Source organism: Hypanus sabinus, chromosome 31, assembly GCF_030144855.1.
Source record: "Hypanus sabinus isolate sHypSab1 chromosome 31, sHypSab1.hap1, whole genome shotgun sequence".
NCBI classification, from domain to species: domain Eukaryota; kingdom Metazoa; phylum Chordata; class Chondrichthyes; order Myliobatiformes; family Dasyatidae; genus Hypanus; species Hypanus sabinus.
In genome coordinates this window covers 658,620-677,799 of record NC_082736.1, presented here as the reverse complement: position 1 = coordinate 677,799, position 19,180 = coordinate 658,620, and the positions used below count along the sequence as shown (strand labels likewise).

At 55.5% G+C, this 19,180-nt stretch overlaps 1 protein-coding gene across 1 annotated transcript; it reads left to right on the top strand.

Moving 5' to 3' along the window:
• Positions 1 to 1,318: 1,318 nt before the first annotated feature.
• LOC132383624 (retina and anterior neural fold homeobox protein 2-like) lies at positions 1,319 to 14,841 on the top strand. Its single transcript, XM_059954819.1, has 3 exons — positions 1,319 to 1,511; positions 11,571 to 11,752; positions 14,055 to 14,841. The coding sequence occupies exons 1-3, from the start codon at positions 1,319 to 1,321 to the stop codon at positions 14,403 to 14,405; spliced, it is 726 nt and encodes a 241-aa protein (XP_059810802.1). The 3' UTR covers positions 14,406 to 14,841.
• Positions 14,842 to 19,180: the final 4,339 nt, after the last annotated feature.

Here is a 19,180-nt window from a genome sequence, read left to right as displayed (position 1 = left end):
CACTACACTATCGTGTGATGGGAATCGAACCCGGGTCACTGGTACTGTAAAACATTGTGTTAATCAGTACACTACCGTGTGATGGGAATCGAACCCGAGTCACTGGTACTGTAAAACGTTGTGTTAATCACTACACTACCATGTGATGAGAATCGAACCCGGGTCGCCGGTATTGTAAAACGTTGTGTTAATCACTACACTACCGTGTGATGGGAATCGAACCCGGGTCACCGGTACTGTAAAACGTTGTGTTAATCACTACACTACCGTGTGATGGGAATCGAACCCGGGTCACCGGTACTGTAAAACGTTGTGTTAATCACTACACTACCGTGTGATGGGAATGGAACCCGGGTCACTGGTACTGTAAAACGTTGTGTTAATCACTACACTACCATGTGATGGGAATCGAACAGGCGTCACTGGTACTGTAAAACGTTGTGTTAATCACTACACTACCGTGTGATAGGAATCGAACCCGGGTCACTGGTACTGTAAAACGTTGTGTTAATCACTACACTACCGTTTGATGGGAATCGAACCCGGGTCACTGGTACTGTAAAACGTTGTGTTAATCACTACACTACCGTGTGATGGGAATCGAACCCGGGTCACTGGTACTGTAAAACGTTGTGTTAATCACTACACTACCGTGTGATGAGAATCGAACCCGGGTCACTGGTACTGTAAAACGTTGTGTTAATCACTACACTACCGTGTGATGGGAATCGAACCCTGGTCACTGGTACTGTAAAACGTTGTGTTAATCACTACACTACCGTGTGATGGGAATCGAACCCGGGTCACTGGTACTGTAAAACGTTGTGTTAATCACTACACTACCGTGTGATGGGAATCGAACCCGGGTCACTGGTTCTGTAAAACGTTGTGTTAATCACTACACTACCGTTGGTTCAAGTCTTTTTTAATCTTTCTCTTCTGACCTTTAACCTGTGACCTCTAGTTTTTTTGACTCCCTGCCCCGATGAGAGTTCCAAGTGCCCCCTCGTGATTTTAAACTCCTTCCTCAGGTCTCCTGCACCTCAGCCTTAGCAAGAAAATCTTTGTGAGTGCGGGAGGCTGCGACCCGAAAGGTCGAGTTTCCACAGACGCTGCCTGACCAGCGGAGTTCCTGCAGCATTGTGTGTGTGTGTGTTGCTCCAGATTTCCAGCATCTGCGTCTTGTTTGTAGTTGTCTTTTGGTCTTATGATAAGCACCGGGCAGTCCCGCTTTGCCCAGAGCCGCGTCTCCCTGTTTTGTGGATTGGAGCGGGGCAGGGGAGGGGCTGTTACGGAGGGAGGAGATTCCCGACGCATCATGCCTCGACTTGTTCCCGGGGCCCTCCCTATAAAGTTGGGTGGCCAGTCGGGCTGGAGACAGGTGCGATTTGGACCTTCGCTTGTGTGTGGAGCGATGCAGACGCTGCGGGTGCCGGACCCCCGGCGGGACATGGTACCCGAGAGTTCCCGAGACCAGGGGGCCGACAGGGCGGACGGGATGGCGCTAATGGGTAAGTTCGGACCGGCGGCTGGGGGACGCCGAGACTGCGGGCATGGCGGAAGGGTGTGTTGGGGGCAGCCCCAGAAAGGCGGGCTGCCAGGGTCCCGGGGCTCCCCAACCGAGCGAGTCAGACGCGGAGGATCTCCGGAACCTCTCGTGTCCGGGCGTCTGGGACCTGCCGGCTCCTCGGCTCCCTGCTATCTGCCCTGCGCCCCCTCCTCTACCACTGTCCTCAGTGCCCCTACAAATTCTCCCAACCGGCTCAGTCCTCCTCGCCCAACGCCCCCTTCTAGTCTCCATTCATCCTCTCTGTGCCCCCTTTCATTTAACCCCTCAATATCATCCTCAAAATACACTTCAAAACTCCCCCCTCCCTCTCCGTCACCAGCCCACTGCGCTCTCTTCCTCTGTCTCACTCTCAACCCATTGTGTACCCTCTTTCCCTTTGCCCCGTCCTCTCTCCCCGTTTTCCCATCAACATCCCCCATTCCCCTCGCTCCCTCCCTGCCCTCTCCCCCTGTGCTCCTGGACACGGAGTGTGGGCGGCCGAGGTGCTACTCAAGCACATCGCATCTCCGGTCGGGAGTTCCTGGCCCCGGGGAGGCCACGGAAGGGTTAATGGATGAGGAGAGTGTCCATGTCTCTGGGCCTGTACTTGCTGCAGTTCAGGACGGTGTGTGGGGCGGGATTCTCGGACTGAACCGGCGCTTTACCTCACCTTTCAGACGGACAATACATACCGGGATGGAGGGGAGGACAGACTGGCTGTCTCAGACTCCCTCTCCTCCAACACCTCCACTCTATACCCCATCTCCACCTCTTCCCACACCACCCCGCTTTCTAAACCAGTCTCTCTCTCTCCTCCAACACCTCCTCTCTCTCTACCCCATCTCCACCTCTCCCCACACCTCCTCTCATTCTAAACCAGTCTCTCTCCTCCAACACCTCCTCTCTCTCTACCCAATCTCCACCTCTTCCCACACCTCCTCTCTTTCTAAACCAGTGTCTCTCTCCTCCAACACCTCCACTCTCTCTACCCCATCTCCACCTCTTCCCACACCTCCTCTCTTTCTAAACCACTCTCTCTCTCCTCCAACACCTCCTCTCTCTCTACCCCATCTCCACCTCTCCCCACACCTCCTCACTTTCTAAACCACTCTCTCTCTCCTCCAACACCTCCACTCTCTCTACCCCATCTCCACTTCTTCCCACACCTCCTCTCTTTCTAAACCACTCTCTCTCTCCTCCAACACCTCCTCTCTCTCTACCCCATCTCCACCTCTCCCCACACCTCCTCACTTTCTAAACCACTCTCTCTCTCCTCCAACACCTCCTCTCTCTCTACCCCATCTCCACCTCTTCCCACACCTCCTCACTTTCTAAACCAGTCTCTCTCTCCACCAAAACCTCCACACACTCTACCCCATCTCTACCTCTCCCCACACCTCCTCTCTTTCTAAACCAGTCTCTCTCTCCTCCAACACCTCCTCTCTCTCTACCTCAACTCCACCTCTTTCCACACCTCCTCACTTTCTAAACCAGTCTCTCTCTCCTCCAACACCTCCTCTCTCTCTACCCCATCTCCACCTCTTCCCACACCTCCTCTTTCTAAACCAGTCTCTCTCTCCTCCAACACCTCCAATCTCTCTACCCCATCTCCACCTCTTCCCACACCTCCTCTTTCTAAACCAGTCTCTCTCTCCTCCAACACCTCCAATCTCTCTACCACATCTCCACCTCTTCCCACACCTCCTCTTTCTAAACCAGTCTCTCTCCTCCAACACCTCCTCTCTCTCTACCACATCTCCACCTCTTCCCACACCTCCTCTTTCTAAACCAGTCTCTCTCTCCTCCAACACCTCCAATCTCTCTACCCCATCTCCACCTCTTCCCACACCTCCTCTCTTTCTAAACCAGTCTCTCTCTCCTCCAACACCTCCACTGTCTCTACCCCATCTCTACCTCTTCCCACACCTCCTCTCTTTCTAAACCACTCTCTCTCTCCTCCAACACCTCCTCTCTCTCTACCCCATCTCCACCTCTTCCCACACCTCCTCTCTTTCTAAACCAGTCTCTCTCTCTCTCCTCCTACACCTCCTCTCTCTCTACCCCATCTCCACCTCTTCCCACACCTCCTCACTTTCTAAACCAGTCTCTCTCCTCCAACACCTCCTCTCTCTCTACCCCATCACCACCTCTTCCCACACCTCCTCTCTTTCTAAACCAGTCTCTCTCTCTCTCCTCCAACACCTCCTCTCTCTCTACCCCATCTCTACCTCTTCCCAAACCTCCTCTCTTTCTAAACCAGTCTCTCTCCTCCAACACCTCCACTCTCTCTACCCCATCTCCCCCTCTTCCCTCACCTCCTCTCTTTCTAAACCAGTCTCTCTCTCTCTCTCCTCCAACACCTCCTCTCTCTCTACCCCATCTCCACCTCTTCCCAAACCTCCTCTCTTTCTAAACCAGTCTCTCTCTCTCTCCTCCAACACCTCCTCTCTCTCTACCCCATCTCCACCTCTTCCCACACCTCCTCTCTTTCTAAACCAGTCTCTCTCTCCTCCAACACCTCCTCTCTCTCTACCCCATCTCCACCTCTCCCCACACCTCCTCTCTTTCTAAACCAGTCTCTCTCTCTCTCCTCCAACACCTCCTCTCTCTCTACCACATCTCCACCTCTTCCCACACATCCTCTCTTTCTAAACCAGTCTCTCTCTCTCCTCCAACACCTCCACTCTCTCTACCCCATCTCCACCTCTTCCCACAACTCCTCTCTTTCTAAACCAGTTTCTCTCCTCCAACACCTCCTCTCTCTCTACCCCATCTCCACCTCTTCCCACACCTCCTCTCTTTCTAAACCAGCCCCTCTCTCCTCCAACACCTCCACTCTCTCTACCCCATTTCCACCTCTTCCCACAACTCCTCTCTTTCTAAACCACTCTCTCTCCTCCAACACCTCCACACTCTCTACCCCATCTCCACCTCTTCCCACACCTCCTCTTTCTAAACCAGTCTCTCTCTCTCTCCTCCAACACCTCCTCTCTCTCTACCCCATCTCCACCTCTCCCCACACCTCCTCTCTTTCTAAACCAGTGTCTCTCTCCTCCAACACCTCCACCCTCTCTACCCCATCTCCACCTCTTCCCACACCTCCTCTCTTTCTAAACCAGTCTCTCTCCTCCAACACCTCCTCTCTCTCTACCCCATCTCCACCTCTTCCCACACCTCCCCTCTTTCTAAACCAGCCCCTCTCTCCTCCAACACCTCCTCTCTCTCTACCCCATCTCCACCTCTTCCCACAACTCCTCTTTCTAAACCAGTCTCTCTCTCCTCCAACACCTCCTCTCTCTACCCCATCACCTCTTCCCACACCTCCTCTCTTTCTAAACCAGTCTCTCTCCTCCAACACCTCCACTCTCTCTACCCCATCTCTACCTCTTCCCACACCTCCTCTCTTTCTAAACCAGTCTCTCTCTCTCCTCCAACACCTCCACTCTCTCTACCCCATCTCCACCTCTTCCCACATCTCCTCTCTTTCTAAACCAGTCTCTCTCCTCCAACACCTCCACTCTCTCTACCCCATCTCCACCTCTTCCCACACCTCCTCTCTTTCTAAACCAGTCTCTCTCTCCTCCAACACCTCCTCTCTCTCTACCCCATCTCCACTTCCCACACCTCCTCTCTTTCAAAACCAATCTCTCCACAAACACCTCCTCTCTCTCTACCCCATCTCCACCTCTTCCCACACCTCCTCTCTTTCTAAACCAGTCTCTCTCCTCCAACACCTCCACTCTCTCTACCCCATCTCCACCTCTTCCCACACCTCCTCTCTTTCTAAACCAGTCTCTCTCTCCTCCAACACCTCCTCTCTCTCTACCCCATCTCCACCTCTTCCCACACGTCCTCTCTTTCTAAACCAGTCCCTCTCTCCTCCAACACCTCCACACTCTCTACCCCATCTCTACCTCTTCCCACACCTCCTCTTTCTAAACCACTCTCTCCTCCAACACCTCCTCTCTCTCTACCCCATCTCCACCTCTTCCCACACGTCCTCTCTTTCTAAACCAGTCCCTCTCTCCTCCAACACCTCCACACTCTCTACCCCATCTCTACCTCTTCCCACACCTCCTCTTTCTAAACCACTCTCTCCTCCAACACCTCCTCTCTCTCTACCCCATCTCCACCTCTTCCCACACGTCCTCTCTTTCTAAACCAGTCTCTCTCTCCTCCAACACCTCCACTCTCTCTACCCCATCTCCACCTCTTCCCACACCTCCTCTTTTTCTAAACCACTCTCTCCTCCAACACCTCCTCTCTCTCTACCCCATCTCCACCTCTTCCCACACCTCCTCACTTTCTAAACCAGTCTCTCTCTCCTCCAACACCTCCTCTCTCTCTACCCCATCTCCACCTCTTCCCACACCTCCTCTCTTTCTAAACCAGTCTCTCTCTCCTCAACACCTCCTCTCTCTCTACCCCATCTCCATCTCTTCCCACACCTCCTCTCTTTCTAAACCAGTCTCTCTCCTCCAACACCTCCTCTCTCTCTACCCCATCTCCACCTCTTCCCACACCACCTCACTTTCTAAACCTGTCTCTCTCTCCTCCAACACCTCCTCTCTCTCTACCCCATCTCCACCTCTCCCCACACCTCCTCTCTTTCTAAACCAGTCTCTCTCTCTCTCCTCCAACACCTCCTCTCTCTCTACCCCATCTCCACCTCTTCCCACACCTCCTCTCTTTCTAAACCAGTCTCTCTCCTCCAACACCTCCTCTCTCTCTCTACCCCATCTCCACCTCTTCCCACACCTCCTCTCTTTCTAAACCAGTCTCTCTCTCCTCCAACACCTCCTCTCTCTCTACCCCATCTCCACCTCTTCCCACACCTCCTCTCTTTCTAAACCAGTCTCTCTCTCCTCCAACACCTCCACTCTCTCTACCCCATCTCCACCTCTTCCCACACCTCCTCTCTTTCTAAACCAGTCTCTCTCTCTCCTCCAACACCTCCACTCTCTCTACCCCATCTCCACCTCTTCCCACACCTCCTCTCTTTCTAAACCAGTCTCTCTCTCCTCCAACACCTCCACTCTCTCTACCCCATCTCCACCTCTTCCCACACCTCCTCTCTTTCTAAACCAGTCTCTCTCTCTCCTCCAACACCTCCACTCTCTCTACCCCAACTCCACCTCTTCCCACACCTCCTCACTTTCTAAACCAGTCTCTCTCACCTCCAACACCTCCACTCTCTCTACCCCATCTCCACCTCTTCCCACACCTCCTCTGTTTCTAAACCAGTCTCTCTCTCTCCTCCAACACCTCCACTCTCTCTACCCCATCTCCACCTCTTCCCACACCTCCTCTCTTTCTAAACCAGTCTCTCTCTCTCTCCTCCAACACCTCCTCTCTCTCTACCCCATCTCCACCTCTTCCCACACCTCCTCTCTTTCTAAACCAGTCTCTCTCTCCTCCAACACCTCCTCTCTCTCTACCCCATCTCCACCTCTCCCCACACCTCCTCTCTTTCTAAACCAGTCTCTCTCTCCTCCAACACCTCCTCTCTCTCTACCCCATCTCCACCTCTTCCCACACCTCCTCACTTTCTAAACCAGTCTCTCTCTCCTCCAACACCTCCTCTCTCTCTACCCCATCTCCACCTCTTCCCACAACTCCTCTCTTTCTAAACTAGTCTCTCTCCTCCAACACCTCCTCTCTCTCTACCCCATCTCCACCTCTTCCCACACCTCCTCTCTTTCTAAACTAGTCTCTCTCCTCCAACACCTCCACTCTCTCTACCCCATCTCTACCTCTTCCCACACCTCCTCACTTTCTAAACCAGTCTCTCTCTCCTCCAACACCTCCTCTCTCTCTACCCCATCTCCACCTCTTCCCACAACTCCTCTCTTTCTAAACTAGTCTCTCTCCTCCAACACCTCCACTCTCTCTACCCCATCTCTACCTCTTCCCACACCTCCTCACTTTCTAAACCAGTCTCTCTCTCCTCCAACACCTCCTCTCTCTCTACCCCATCTCCACCTCTTCCCACAACTCCTCTCTTTTTAAACTAGTCTCTCTCCTCCAACACCTCCACTCTCTCTACCCCATCTCCACCTCTTCCCACAACTCCTCTCTTTCTAAACCAGTTTCTCTCCTCCAACACCTCCTCTCTCTCTACCCCATCTCCACCTCTTCCCACACCTCCTCTCTTTCTAAACCAGTCTCTCTCTCCTCCAACACCTCCACTGTCTCTACCCCATCTCCACCTCTTCCCACACCTCCTCTCTTTCTAAACCAGTCCCTCTCTCTCTCCTCCAACACCTCCACCCCATCTCCACCTCTTCCCACACCTCCTCTCTTTCTAAACCAGTCCCTCTCTCTCTCCTCCAACACCTCCACTGTCTCTACCCCATCTCCACCTCTTCCCACACCTCCTCACTTTCTAAACCAGTCTCTCTCCTCCAACACCTCCTCTCTCTCTACCCCATCTCCATCTCTTCCCACACCTCCTCTCTTTCTAAACTAGTCTCTCTCTCTCTCCTCCAACACCTCCACTGTCTCTACCCCATCTCTACCTCTTCCCACACCTCCTCTCTTTGTAAACCAGTCTCTCTCCTCCAACACCTCCTCTCTCTCTACCCCATCTCCACCTCTTCCCACACCTCCTCTCTTTCTAAACCAGTGTCTCTCTCTCCTCCAACACCTCCTCTCTCTCTCTACCCCATCTCCATCTCTTCCCACACCTCCTCTCTTTCTAAACCAGTCTCTCTCTCCTCCAACCTCCACTCTCTCTCTACCCCATCTCCACCTCTTCCCACACCTCCTCTCTTTCTAAACCAGTCTCTCTCTCTCTCCTCCAACACCTCCACTCTCTCTACCCCATCTCCACCTCTTCCCACACCTCCTCACTTTCTAAACCAGTCTCTCTCCTCCAACACCTCCTCTCTCTCTACCCCATCACCACCTCTTCCCACACCTCCTCTCTTTCTAAACCAGTGTCTCTCTCCCCAACACCATCCACTCTCTCTACCCCATCTCCACCTCTTCCCACACCTCCTCACTTTCTAAACCACTCTCTCTCTCCTCCAACACCTCCACTCTCTCTACCCCATCTCCACCTCTCCCCACACCTCCTCTCTTTCTAAACCAGTCTCTCTCCTCCAACACCTCCACTCTCTCTACACCATCTCCACCTCTTCCACACCTCCTCACTTTCTAAACCAGCTCTCTCTCCACCAAAACCTCCACACACTCTACCCCCATCTCTACCTCTCCCCACACCTCCTCTCTTCTAAACCAGTCTCTCTCTCCTCCAACACCTCCACTCTCTCTACCCCATCTCCACCTCTTTCCCACACCTCCTCTCTTTCTAACCAGCTCTCTCTCTCTCCTCCAACACCTCCACTCTCTCTACCCCCATCTCCACCTCTTCCCACACCTCCTCACTTTCTAAACCAGTCTCTCTCCTCCAACACCTCCACTCTCTCTACCCCATCTCCACCTCTTCCCACACCTCCTCTCTTTCTAAACCAGTCTCTCTCTCTCCTCCAACACCTCCACTCTCTCTACCCCAACTCCACCTCTTCCCACACCTCCTCACTTTCTAAACCAGTCTCTCTCACCTCCAACACCTCCACTCTCTCTACCCCATCTCCACCTCTTCCCACACCTCCTCTGTTTCTAAACCAGTCTCTCTCTCTCCTCCAACACCTCCACTCTCTCTACCCCATCTCCACCTCTTCCCACACCTCCTCTCTTTCTAAACCAGTCTCTCTCTCCTCCAACACCTCCTCTCTCTCTACCCCATCTCCACCTCTTCCCACACCTCCTCACTTTCTAAACCAGTCTCTCTCTCCTCCAACACCTCCTCTCTCTCTACCCCATCTCCACCTCTTCCCGCAACTCCTCTCTTTCTAAACTAGTCTCTCTCCTCCAACACCTCCTCTCTCTCTACCCCATCTCCACCTCTTCCCACACCTCCTCTCTTTCTAAACTAGTCTCTCTCCTCCAACACCTCCACTCTCTCTACCCCATCTCTACCTCTTCCCACACCTCCTCACTTTCTAAACCAGTCTCTCTCTCCTCCAACACCTCCTCTCTCTCTACCCCATCTCCACCTCTTCCCACAACTCCTCTCTTTTTAAACTAGTCTCTCTCCTCCAACACCTCCACTCTCTCTACCCCATCTCCACCTCTTCCCACAACTCCTCTCTTTCTAAACCAGTTTCTCTCCTCCAACACCTCCTCTCTCTCTACCCCATCTCCACCTCTTCCCACACCTCCTCTCTTTCTAAACCAGTCTCTCTCTCCTCCAACACCTCCACTGTCTCTACCCCATCTCCACCTCTTCCCACACCTCCTCTCTTTCTAAACCAGTCCCTCTCTCTCTCCTCCAACACCTCCACTGTCTCTACCCCATCTCCACCTCTTCCCACACCTCCTCACTTTCTAAACCAGTCTCTCTCCTCCAACACCTCCTCTCTCTCTACCCCATCTCCATCTCTTCCCACACCTCCTCTCTTTCTAAACTAGTCTCTCTCTCTCTCCTCCAACACCTCCACTGTCTCTACCCCATCTCTACCTCTTCCCACACCTCCTCTCTTTGTAAACCAGTCTCTCTCCTCCAACACCTCCTCTCTCTCTACCCCATCTCCACCTCTTCCCACACCTCCTCTCTTTCTAAACCAGTGTCTCTCTCTCCTCCAACACCTCCTCTCTCTCTCTACCCCATCTCCATCTCTTCCCACACCTCCTCTCTTTCTAAACCAGTCTCTCTCTCCTCCAACCTCCACTCTCTCTACCCCATCTCCACCTCTTCCCACACCTCCTCTCTTTCTAAACCAGTCTCTCTCTCTCTCCTCCAACACCTCCACTCTCTCTACCCCATCTCCACCTCTTCCCACACCTCCTCACTTTCTAAACCAGTCTCTCTCCTCCAACACCTCCTCTCTCTCTACCCCATCACCACCTCTTCCCACACCTCCTCTCTTTCTAAACCAGTGTCTCTCCTCCAACACATCCACTCTCTCTACCCCATCTCCACCTCTTCCCACACCTCCTCTCTTTCTAAACCACTCTCTCTCTCCTCCAACACCTCCACTCTCTCTACCCCATCTCCACCTCTCCCCACACCTCCTCTCTTTCTAAACCAGTCTCTCTCCTCCAACACCTCCTCTCTCTCTACACCATCTCCACCTCTTCCCACACCTCCTCACTTTCTAAACCAGTCTCTCTCTCCACCAAAACCTCCACACACTCTACCCCATCTCTACCTCTCCCCACACCTCCTCTCTTTCTAAACCAGTCTCTCTCCTCCAACACCTCCTCTCTCTCTATCCCATCTCCACCTCTTCCCACACCTCCTCTCTTTCTAAACCAGTCTCTCTCTCTCTCCTCCAACACCTCCTCTCTCTCTACCCCATCTCCACCTCTTCCCACACCTCCTCTCTTTCTAAACCAGTCTCTCTCCTCCAACACCTCCTCTCTCTCTATCCCATCTCCACCTCTTCCCACACCTCCTCTCTTTCTAAACCAGTCTCTCTCTCTCTCCTCCAACACCTCCTCTCTCTCTACCCCATCTCCACCTCTTCCCACACCTCCTCTCTTTCTAAACCAGTCTCTCTCCTCCAACACCTCCTCTCTCTCTATCCCATCTCCACCTCTTCCCACACCTCCTCTCTTTCTAAACCACTCTCTCTCTCTCCTCCAACACCTCCTCTCTCTCTACCCCATCTCCACCTCTTCCCACACCTCCTCTCTTTCTAAACCAGTCTCTCTCCTCCAACACCTCCTCTCTCTCTATCCCATCTCCACCTCTTCCCACACCTCCTCTCTTTCTAAACCAGTCTCTCTCTCTCTCCTCCAACACCTCCTCTCTCTCTACCCCATCTCCACCTCTTCCCACACCTCCTCTCTTTCTAAACCAGTCTCTCTCCTCCAACACCTCCACTCTCTCTACCCCATCTCCACCTCTCCCTACACCTCCACACGGATGTGATGTCTGCCCAGTACCCTCTGGGATCCCGAGGGGAGGGGGTTCAGGAGTCCGGTCCCTGAGTCTGCTGGGTCTCGTTTGCAGAGGCAGCCCTGATGGCCTCGCCCCACGCCGCCATGACGGGACCCCGGCGGAGGAGGAGGACCAAGTACAACTCCTGGCAGAAGAGCTTACTGGAGAGGGCATACTCAGTGTGCAAGTACCCCAACGTCTGGACCCGCGAGACCCTCTCGAAGGCCCTCAACGTCGACGACGCCCGGATTATCGTAAGTAATTCATGGCCCCGTGTCAAATCACCAACCGAGTCTCTGTCACTATTCCCAATCTCCCCTCCTCCGTCTGTCCATCACTCCCCCTCACACCCCCACCCATCCCATCCCAGTCTCTGTCACTATTCCCACTCTCCCTCCTCCGTCTGTCCATCACTCCCCCTCACCTCCCCACCCATCCCCTCCCAGTCTCTGTCACTATTCCCACTCTCCCTCCTCCGTCTGTCCATCACTCCCCCTCACCTCCCCACCCATCCCTTCCCAGTCTCTGTCACTATTCCCACTCCCCCTCCTCCGTCTGTCCATCACTCCCCCTCACCTCCCCACCCATCCCCTCCCATTCTGTCACTATTCCCACTCTCCCTCCTCTGTCTCTCCATCATTCCCCCTCACCTCCCCACCCATCCCCTCCCAGTCTCTGTCACTATTCCCACTCTCCCTCCTCCATCTGTCCATCACTCCCCCTCACCTCCCCACCCATCCGCTCCCAGTCTCTGTCACTATTCCCACTCTCCCTCCTCCGTCTGTCATCACTCCCCCTCACCTCCCCACCCATCCCCTCCCAGTCTCTGTCACTATTCCCACTCTCCCCTCCTCCGTCTGTCCATCACTCCCCCTCACCTCCCCACCCATCCCCTCCAAGTCTCTGCCACTATTCCCACTCTCCCCTCCTCCATCTGTCCATCACTCCCCCTCACCTCCCCACCCATCCCCTCCGTCTCTGTCACTATTCCCACTCTCCCTCCTCCATCTGTCCATCACTCCCCCTCACCTCCCCACCCATCCCCTCCCAGTCTCTGTCACTATTCCCACTCTCCCCTCCTCCGTCTGTCCATCACTCCCCCTCACCTCCCCACCCAACCCCTCCCAGTCTCTGTCACTATTCCCACTCTCCCTCCTCCGTCTGTCCATCACTCCCCCTCACCCCCCCACCCATCCGCTCCCAGTCTCTGTCACTATTCCCACTCTCCCTCCTCCGTCTGTCCATCACTCCCCGTCACCGCCCAGTCTCTGTCACTATTCCCACTCTCCCTCCTCCATCTGTCCATCACTCCCCCTCACCTCCCCACCCGTCCCCTCCCAGTCTCTGTCACTATTCCCACTCTCCCCTCCTCCGTCTGTCCATCACTCCCCCTCACCTCCCCACCCAACCCCTCCCAGTCTCTGTCACTATTCCCACTCTCCCTCCTCCGTCTGTCCATCACTCCCCCTCACCTCCCCACCCATCCGCTCCCAGTCTCTGTCACTATTCCCACTCTCCCTCCTCCGTCTGTCCATCACTCCCCCTCACCTCCCCATCCATCCCCTCCCAGTCTCTGTCACTATTCCCACTCTCCCTCTTCCGTCTCTCCATCACTCCCCTCACCTCCCCACCCAACCCCTCCCAGTCTCTGTCACTATTCCCCCTCTCCCTCCTCTGTCTCTCCATTACTCCGCCTCACCTCCCCACCCATCCCCTCCCAGTCTCTGTCACTATTCTCACTCTCCCTCCTCCGTCTGTCCATCACTCCCCCTCACCTCCCCACCCATCCCCTCCCAGTCTCTGTCACTATTCCCACTCTCCCTCCGTCTGTCCATCACTCCCCCTCAACTCCCCACCCATCCCCTCCCAGTCTCTGTCAGTATTCCCAATCTCCCTCCTCCGTCTGTTCATCACTCCCCAACCACCCCCTCCCAACCCCTCCCAATCTCTGTCACTATTCCCACTCTCCCTCCTTCATCTGTCCATCACTCCCCTCACCTCCCCACCCATCCCCTCCCAGTCTGTCACTATTCCCACTCTCCCTCCTCCGTGATGTCCATCACTCCCCCTCACCTCCCCACCCATCCCCTCCCAGTCTGTCACTATTCCCACTCTCCCTCCTCCGTGATGTCCATCACTCCCCCTCACCTCCCGACCCATCCCCTCCCAGTCTCTGTCACTATTCCCACTCTCCCTCCTCCGTCTGTCCATCACTCCCACTCACCTCCTCACCCATCCCCTCCCAGTCTCTGTCACTATTCCCACTCTCCCTCCTCCGTCTGTCCATCACTCCCCCTCACCTCCCCACCCATCCCCTCCCAGTCTCTGTCACTATTCCCACTCTCCCTCCTCCGTCTGTCCATCACTCCCCCTCACCTCCCCACCCATCCCCTCCCTGTCTCTGTCAGTATTCCCAATCTCCCTCCGTCTGTCCATCACTCCCTCGCCTGTGTCCGTGCTTGTGTGTGTCAACCCTGAACGTGTTCCGTGTTCCTTGTCGTTCTCTTGTTTGTGCTGTTCCCGTGACGCTGACCCGTGTCCGTGTTTCCCCTGCAGGTGTGGTTCCAGAACCGGCGAGCTCGTTACAGCCGCCAGACGGGAGGTGCACGGGGCCGTTCCCGGGCTGCACCCAGCGATGACCCCCCCCCGCCAGCCATCGGGGACCCTGCATTACCCCGGCCCCAGCTACCAACTGCCCCGCAGCACCCTGGGCCCCAGCCCCTGCCCCTCCTGTCACGACCCCAAGCAGGAGGCAATTTTCTCGGCCCCGGCCTGCAGCCTGGCGCAGACCCCGGCCCCCGAGCTCGCCCACTGGGCCCCACCGCCGACCCCCTCCCCTGCCTTCGGCTCGTACCCGGCCCACCCGCTGGACAGCATCGAGCTCGAGTTCACCGAGGCCGACTTTGAGGCGGGGCTGGGGATGGATTACGCCCTGTGACGGCCCTCTCCGCTGCTCGGCAACGCCAGACCCAGCCCGTCACCTGACGTCGACCGGCTTTTGGGAAGTGAACTCTGACTGGGCTGGGGACGATCACTGAGGGGATGTGGCTGCAGAATTGTCTACCTTTGTCTTAGGAGTTTCTCGATGTGGGTACAAGCTCTGAATAACCTCGAGTGTGTGTGAGGGGACGGTGCGGAGGGAGATTCACTCTGTGTCTGACCCCGGGAGTGTGTGATGGGACGGTGCGGAGGGAGTTTTACTCTGTGTCTGACCCCGGGAGTGTGTGATGGGACGGTGCAGAGGGAGTTTCACTCTGTGTCTGACCCCGGGAGTGTGTGACGGGACGGTGTGGAGGGAGATTCACTCTGTGTCTGACCCCGGGAGTGTGTGATGGGACGGTGCAGAGGGAGTTTCACTCTGTGTCTGACCCCGGGAGTGTGTGATGGGACGGTGTGGAGGGAGGGTCATTCTGTGTCTGACCCAGGGAGTGTGTGATGGGATGGTGTGGAGGGAGATTCACTCTGTGTCTGACCCAGGGAGTGTGTGATGGGATGGTGTGGAGGGAGATTCACTCTGTGTCTGACCCCGGGAGTGTGTGATGGGACGGTGTGGAGGGAGGGACACTCTGTGTCTGACCCCGGGAGTGTGTGATGGGACGGTGTGGAGGGAGGGTCATTCTGTGTCTGACCCAGGGAGTGTGTGATGGGATGGTGTGGAGGGAGATTCACTCTGTGTCTGACACAGGGAGTGTGTGATGGGACGGTGTGGAGGGAGGGTCATTCTGTGTCTGACCCCGGGAGTGTGTGATGGGACGGTGCAGAGGGAGTTTCACTCTGTGTCTGACCCCGGGAGTGTGTGATGGGACGGTGTGGAGGGAGGGTCATTCTGTGTCTGACCCAGGGAGTGTGTGAGGGGACGGTGTGGAGGGAGCTTCACTCTGTGTCTGACCCAGGGAGTGTGTGATGGGACGGTGTGGAGGGAGATTCACTCTGTGTCTGACCCAGGGAGTGTGTGATGGGACGGTGTGGAGGGAGATTCACTCTGTGTCTGACCCCGGGAGTGTGTGAGGGGACGGTGTGGAGGGAGGGTCACTCTGTGTCTGACCCCGGGAGTGTGATGGGACGGTGTGGGGGGTAGTTCTGTTAGTGTCTCAACCGTGGTGATTGCACTGTGACCACAGCTAGCTATTTATTTATTTAATATTTAATAATTTTTTTATGCAAGAAATGATTTTTCGCCATCTCTGTCTGTTGTGTGATGCATGCCTTGTCCTGCTGACCTTTGTCATAGACCGTGCCCCCCTGCGTGGGGAGTGACTGATTTAAATTCCCCCAGCAGGGGTAGTGACAGCCTCCAGCCAGAAAGATGGCCAGTGGCAAAACGTTACGATTGAAAGGTGGCGGGTAGAAGTGGCCAAGTCCCAGCACGCGACACGGACCGCGTCAAATCTGCCCTTTGATGGGAGACATGCACCCTGACGACAGAGCAGTGGGTGGGGCTGTCCGGAGGTATCCCCCCCCGCAGGAGAGAATACCGGCGGGTGGTGGGGAGGGGAGTGGGTGGTAGTGTGAGTGTGGGGAGGGTGATGGCTGGTGGCGGTTTCACCTCAGGCCCTCTGCGTGAAGGAGAGGGTTGGGTCAGGTGCACGGGTGGTTTGTTCTGTGTGGTGATGCCTTCTATGGCCGAATATCTGACTGTGCAGGAATCATGATGGGTGGCAGAATGCCTTTCGCTGTAAGATAATTTATGATTTTAATAAAAGGTTGATATGTGATGTTCTGTAATCCTGATTGACTTGGGACACAGGTCTGGGGGACTGGTTGGGGCCGCGGTACGGGAGTGAGACAGGGTGTGAGGGGAACGGAGGAGGTGGGAGGGGGTAGAGACACTGTCACCTCTGGGCCTGCGCCTGTGTGCACAGCGTTCCTCCGGGTCTCAGTTCACAGGCCTGCCGGGGTTCCTGTGAGTACAATCCTGGGAAACAACAGCACAGAAACTGGCCCTTCAGCCCATCTAGTCTGCCAGCCCATTTAAACTTCCGGTGGCCTACACCCGGACACAGCCCTCCGCACCCCCACCATCCGTTCCAATACAAACTTTAAAATTGAGCTCACATCCGCCAGTCGCACTGGCAGCTCGTTCCACACTCTCCCCACCCTCTGAGTGAATTATTCCCCCTCGTGTTCCCCTTTCACCCTTAACCCATGACCTCCAGTTATCGTCTCACCTAACTTTAGCAGAAACAGCCTGCTTGGATTTACCCAAACCTCTACCCCTCATGATTCTGTATGCCTCTATCAAATCTCCCCTCAATCTTTAGGAAATACGGATACAGGGAAGGGAAACGGGAGATGAGGCTTGGGGAAATGCAGGCTATTCACTGCAGTCTTGATGTGTTTTGATCCTCTCCACATCCCTCGCCCACGATGTGTCTTGTCCTCCTGGTTCTGGGGGGTGGGGGTGGCCGAATCATTTGGGCTAAATGGTCAGCCCCTAACGTGCTCACTGTGGCCTCATTCCCAGCACCCGCTGGGCTCAAGGTGGGAGAGATGTGACCCTCGCCCTCCCCGTGCTGGGAGTTTCTTCAATACCCAGTGTGCTAATTGTGCTTTCTTCCATAAAATAAAAATTGCTGGACAAATTGCAGCCATGGAGACTCCAGTTAGCGTCTTTGCAGTTCATCAGCTCTATCCACGATGGTTCACCTTCCGGCCCGGTGTCACCTCTTTCTGCAGATTGGATTCCACTTCCGACTGACAGTACACCAGCGCCCCTCGGCCGTCCTGCCTGTCGCACTGCCTTGAGCATTCAGCTCCCAGCTGCAGTCTTCTTTCATCCTCGATTCGGTGACCTGGCAGTCTGCGACTGTACTGCCCGTCCACCCTCCTTGTTCCACGTACTGCACACATTCAAACACCTTCAATCCTCCCTTTTCCACGTTGTCCACCTTTTACGTCGCAGCTCCCCCTGTTCACTGCAGTCTTGCCCCATCACCAGCCTCTCATTGCTACAAACGTGGCCTCTGTTTCCAAACCAACTACCTCATTTTCCACACTGTCACTCCTGTTTGGGCCCCCCAGCCCCCCACCAAACCAGTTTAAACCCTCCCGAACAATTCTATCCCGCAAGGATATTGGACCCCTCGGGTTCAGGTGTAGGTGAAGGTCATACCTTCCCCAGGAGAGTTCCCAATGATCCATAAATCCGATCCCTTGTCCCCTGCACTAGTTCCTCCGCCACGCATTCCCCTGCCAAATCGTCCAATTCCTACCCTCCCTGACACGTGGCACAGGCAGCAATCCAGAGATTACCACCCTGGAAGTCCCACTTCTCAGCTTTCTACCCAGCTCCCAAAATCTCCCTTCAGCACCTCCACACCTTGTCTACCTTTGTCATCGGTGCCGATATGACCTCTGGCTGCTCACCCTCCCCCATGGACCCAGGGATATCCCGGACCCTGGCACCTGGGAGGCAACATACCATCTGGGTATCTCTATCGTGCCCACAGAACCTGGTTTCTGTTCCTCTCACTAAGGAATCTCCTGTCAACACTGCGGCCCGCTTCAGCTCTCTGCTCTTCTGATCCGTGGCACGGGACCATCATGAGGGCCATGATGGAGTGGCAGCTGAGGCAGGAGAGGCTTAACTACTTCAATTTCTGGTGATCTTGTGTGCTGGTGTCTCCAAACGTCCAATGCCAATGTAACATGCTGATAATTCCCTCAAACTACCTGGTCTCTTTGTTGGACTCTGGGAGGAAACCCATCCAGTCATGGGGCGATCATACAAACACCGTACTGACAGGGATGGGGATCGAACCAGGTCGCTGGCTAAATTACCAAATGCAGGCAAATTGGACTAATATTGAGGAGTTGTGCTGAATGGCCTGTTTCTATACGGTATAATTCTATGGTGTGACGGAGTGGGGGTGAGTCCGGAATACCCGACCCCGGTTCCTGTCTCCCCATCGGTGTGACGGAGTGGGGGTGAGTCCGGAATACCCGACCCCTGTTCCTGTCACCCCGTCGGTGTGACGGAGTGGGGGTGAGTCTGGAATACCCGACCCCGGTTCCTGTCTCACCGTCGGTGTGACGGAGTGGGGGCGAGTCCGGAATACCCGACCCCGGTTCCTGTCTCCCTGTCGGTGTGACGGAGTGGGGGCGAGTCCGGAATACCCGACCCCGGTTCCTGTCTCCCCGTCGGTGTGACGGAGTGGGGGTGAGTCTGGAATACCCGACCCCGGTTCCTGTCTCCCCGTCGGTGTGACGGAGTGGGGGTGAGTCCGGAATACCCGACCCCTGTTCCTGTCACCCCGTCGGTGTGACGGAGTGGGGGTGAGTCCGGAATACCCGACCCCGGTTCCTGTCTCACCGTCGGTGTGACGGAGTGGGGGTGAGTCCGGAATACCCGACCCCTGTTCCTGTCACCCCGTCGGTGTGACGGAGTGGGGGTGAGTCTGGAATACCCGACCCCGGTTCCTGTCTCCCCGTCAGTGTGACGGAGTGGGGGTGAGTCCGGAATACCCGACCCCTGTTCCTGTCACCCCGTCGGTGTGACGGAGTGGGGGTGAGTCTGGAATACCCGACCCCGGTTCCTGTCTCCCCGTCGGTGTGACGGAGTGGGGGTGAGTCTGGAATACCCGACCCCGGTTCCTGTCTCCCCGTCGGTGTGACGGAGTGGGGGTGAGTCTGGAATACCCGACCCCGGTTCCTGTCTCCCCGTCGGTGTGACGGAGTGGGGG

What these genes read in the sequence shown, in the direction of transcription:
- LOC132383624 (XM_059954819.1), top strand. Translation starts at nt 1,319, where the DNA reads ATGCCTCGACTTGTTCCCGGGGCCCTCCCTATAAAGTTGGGTGGCCAG. An exon ending in GGACGGGATGGCGCTAATGG is followed by an intron (nt 1,512 to 11,570) that starts GTAAGTTCGGAC and finishes TCTCGTTTGCAG; the next exon opens with AGGCAGCCCTGATGGCCTCG. An exon ending in TCGACGACGCCCGGATTATC is followed by an intron (nt 11,753 to 14,054) that starts GTAAGTAATTCA and finishes TTTCCCCTGCAG; the next exon opens with GTGTGGTTCCAGAACCGGCG.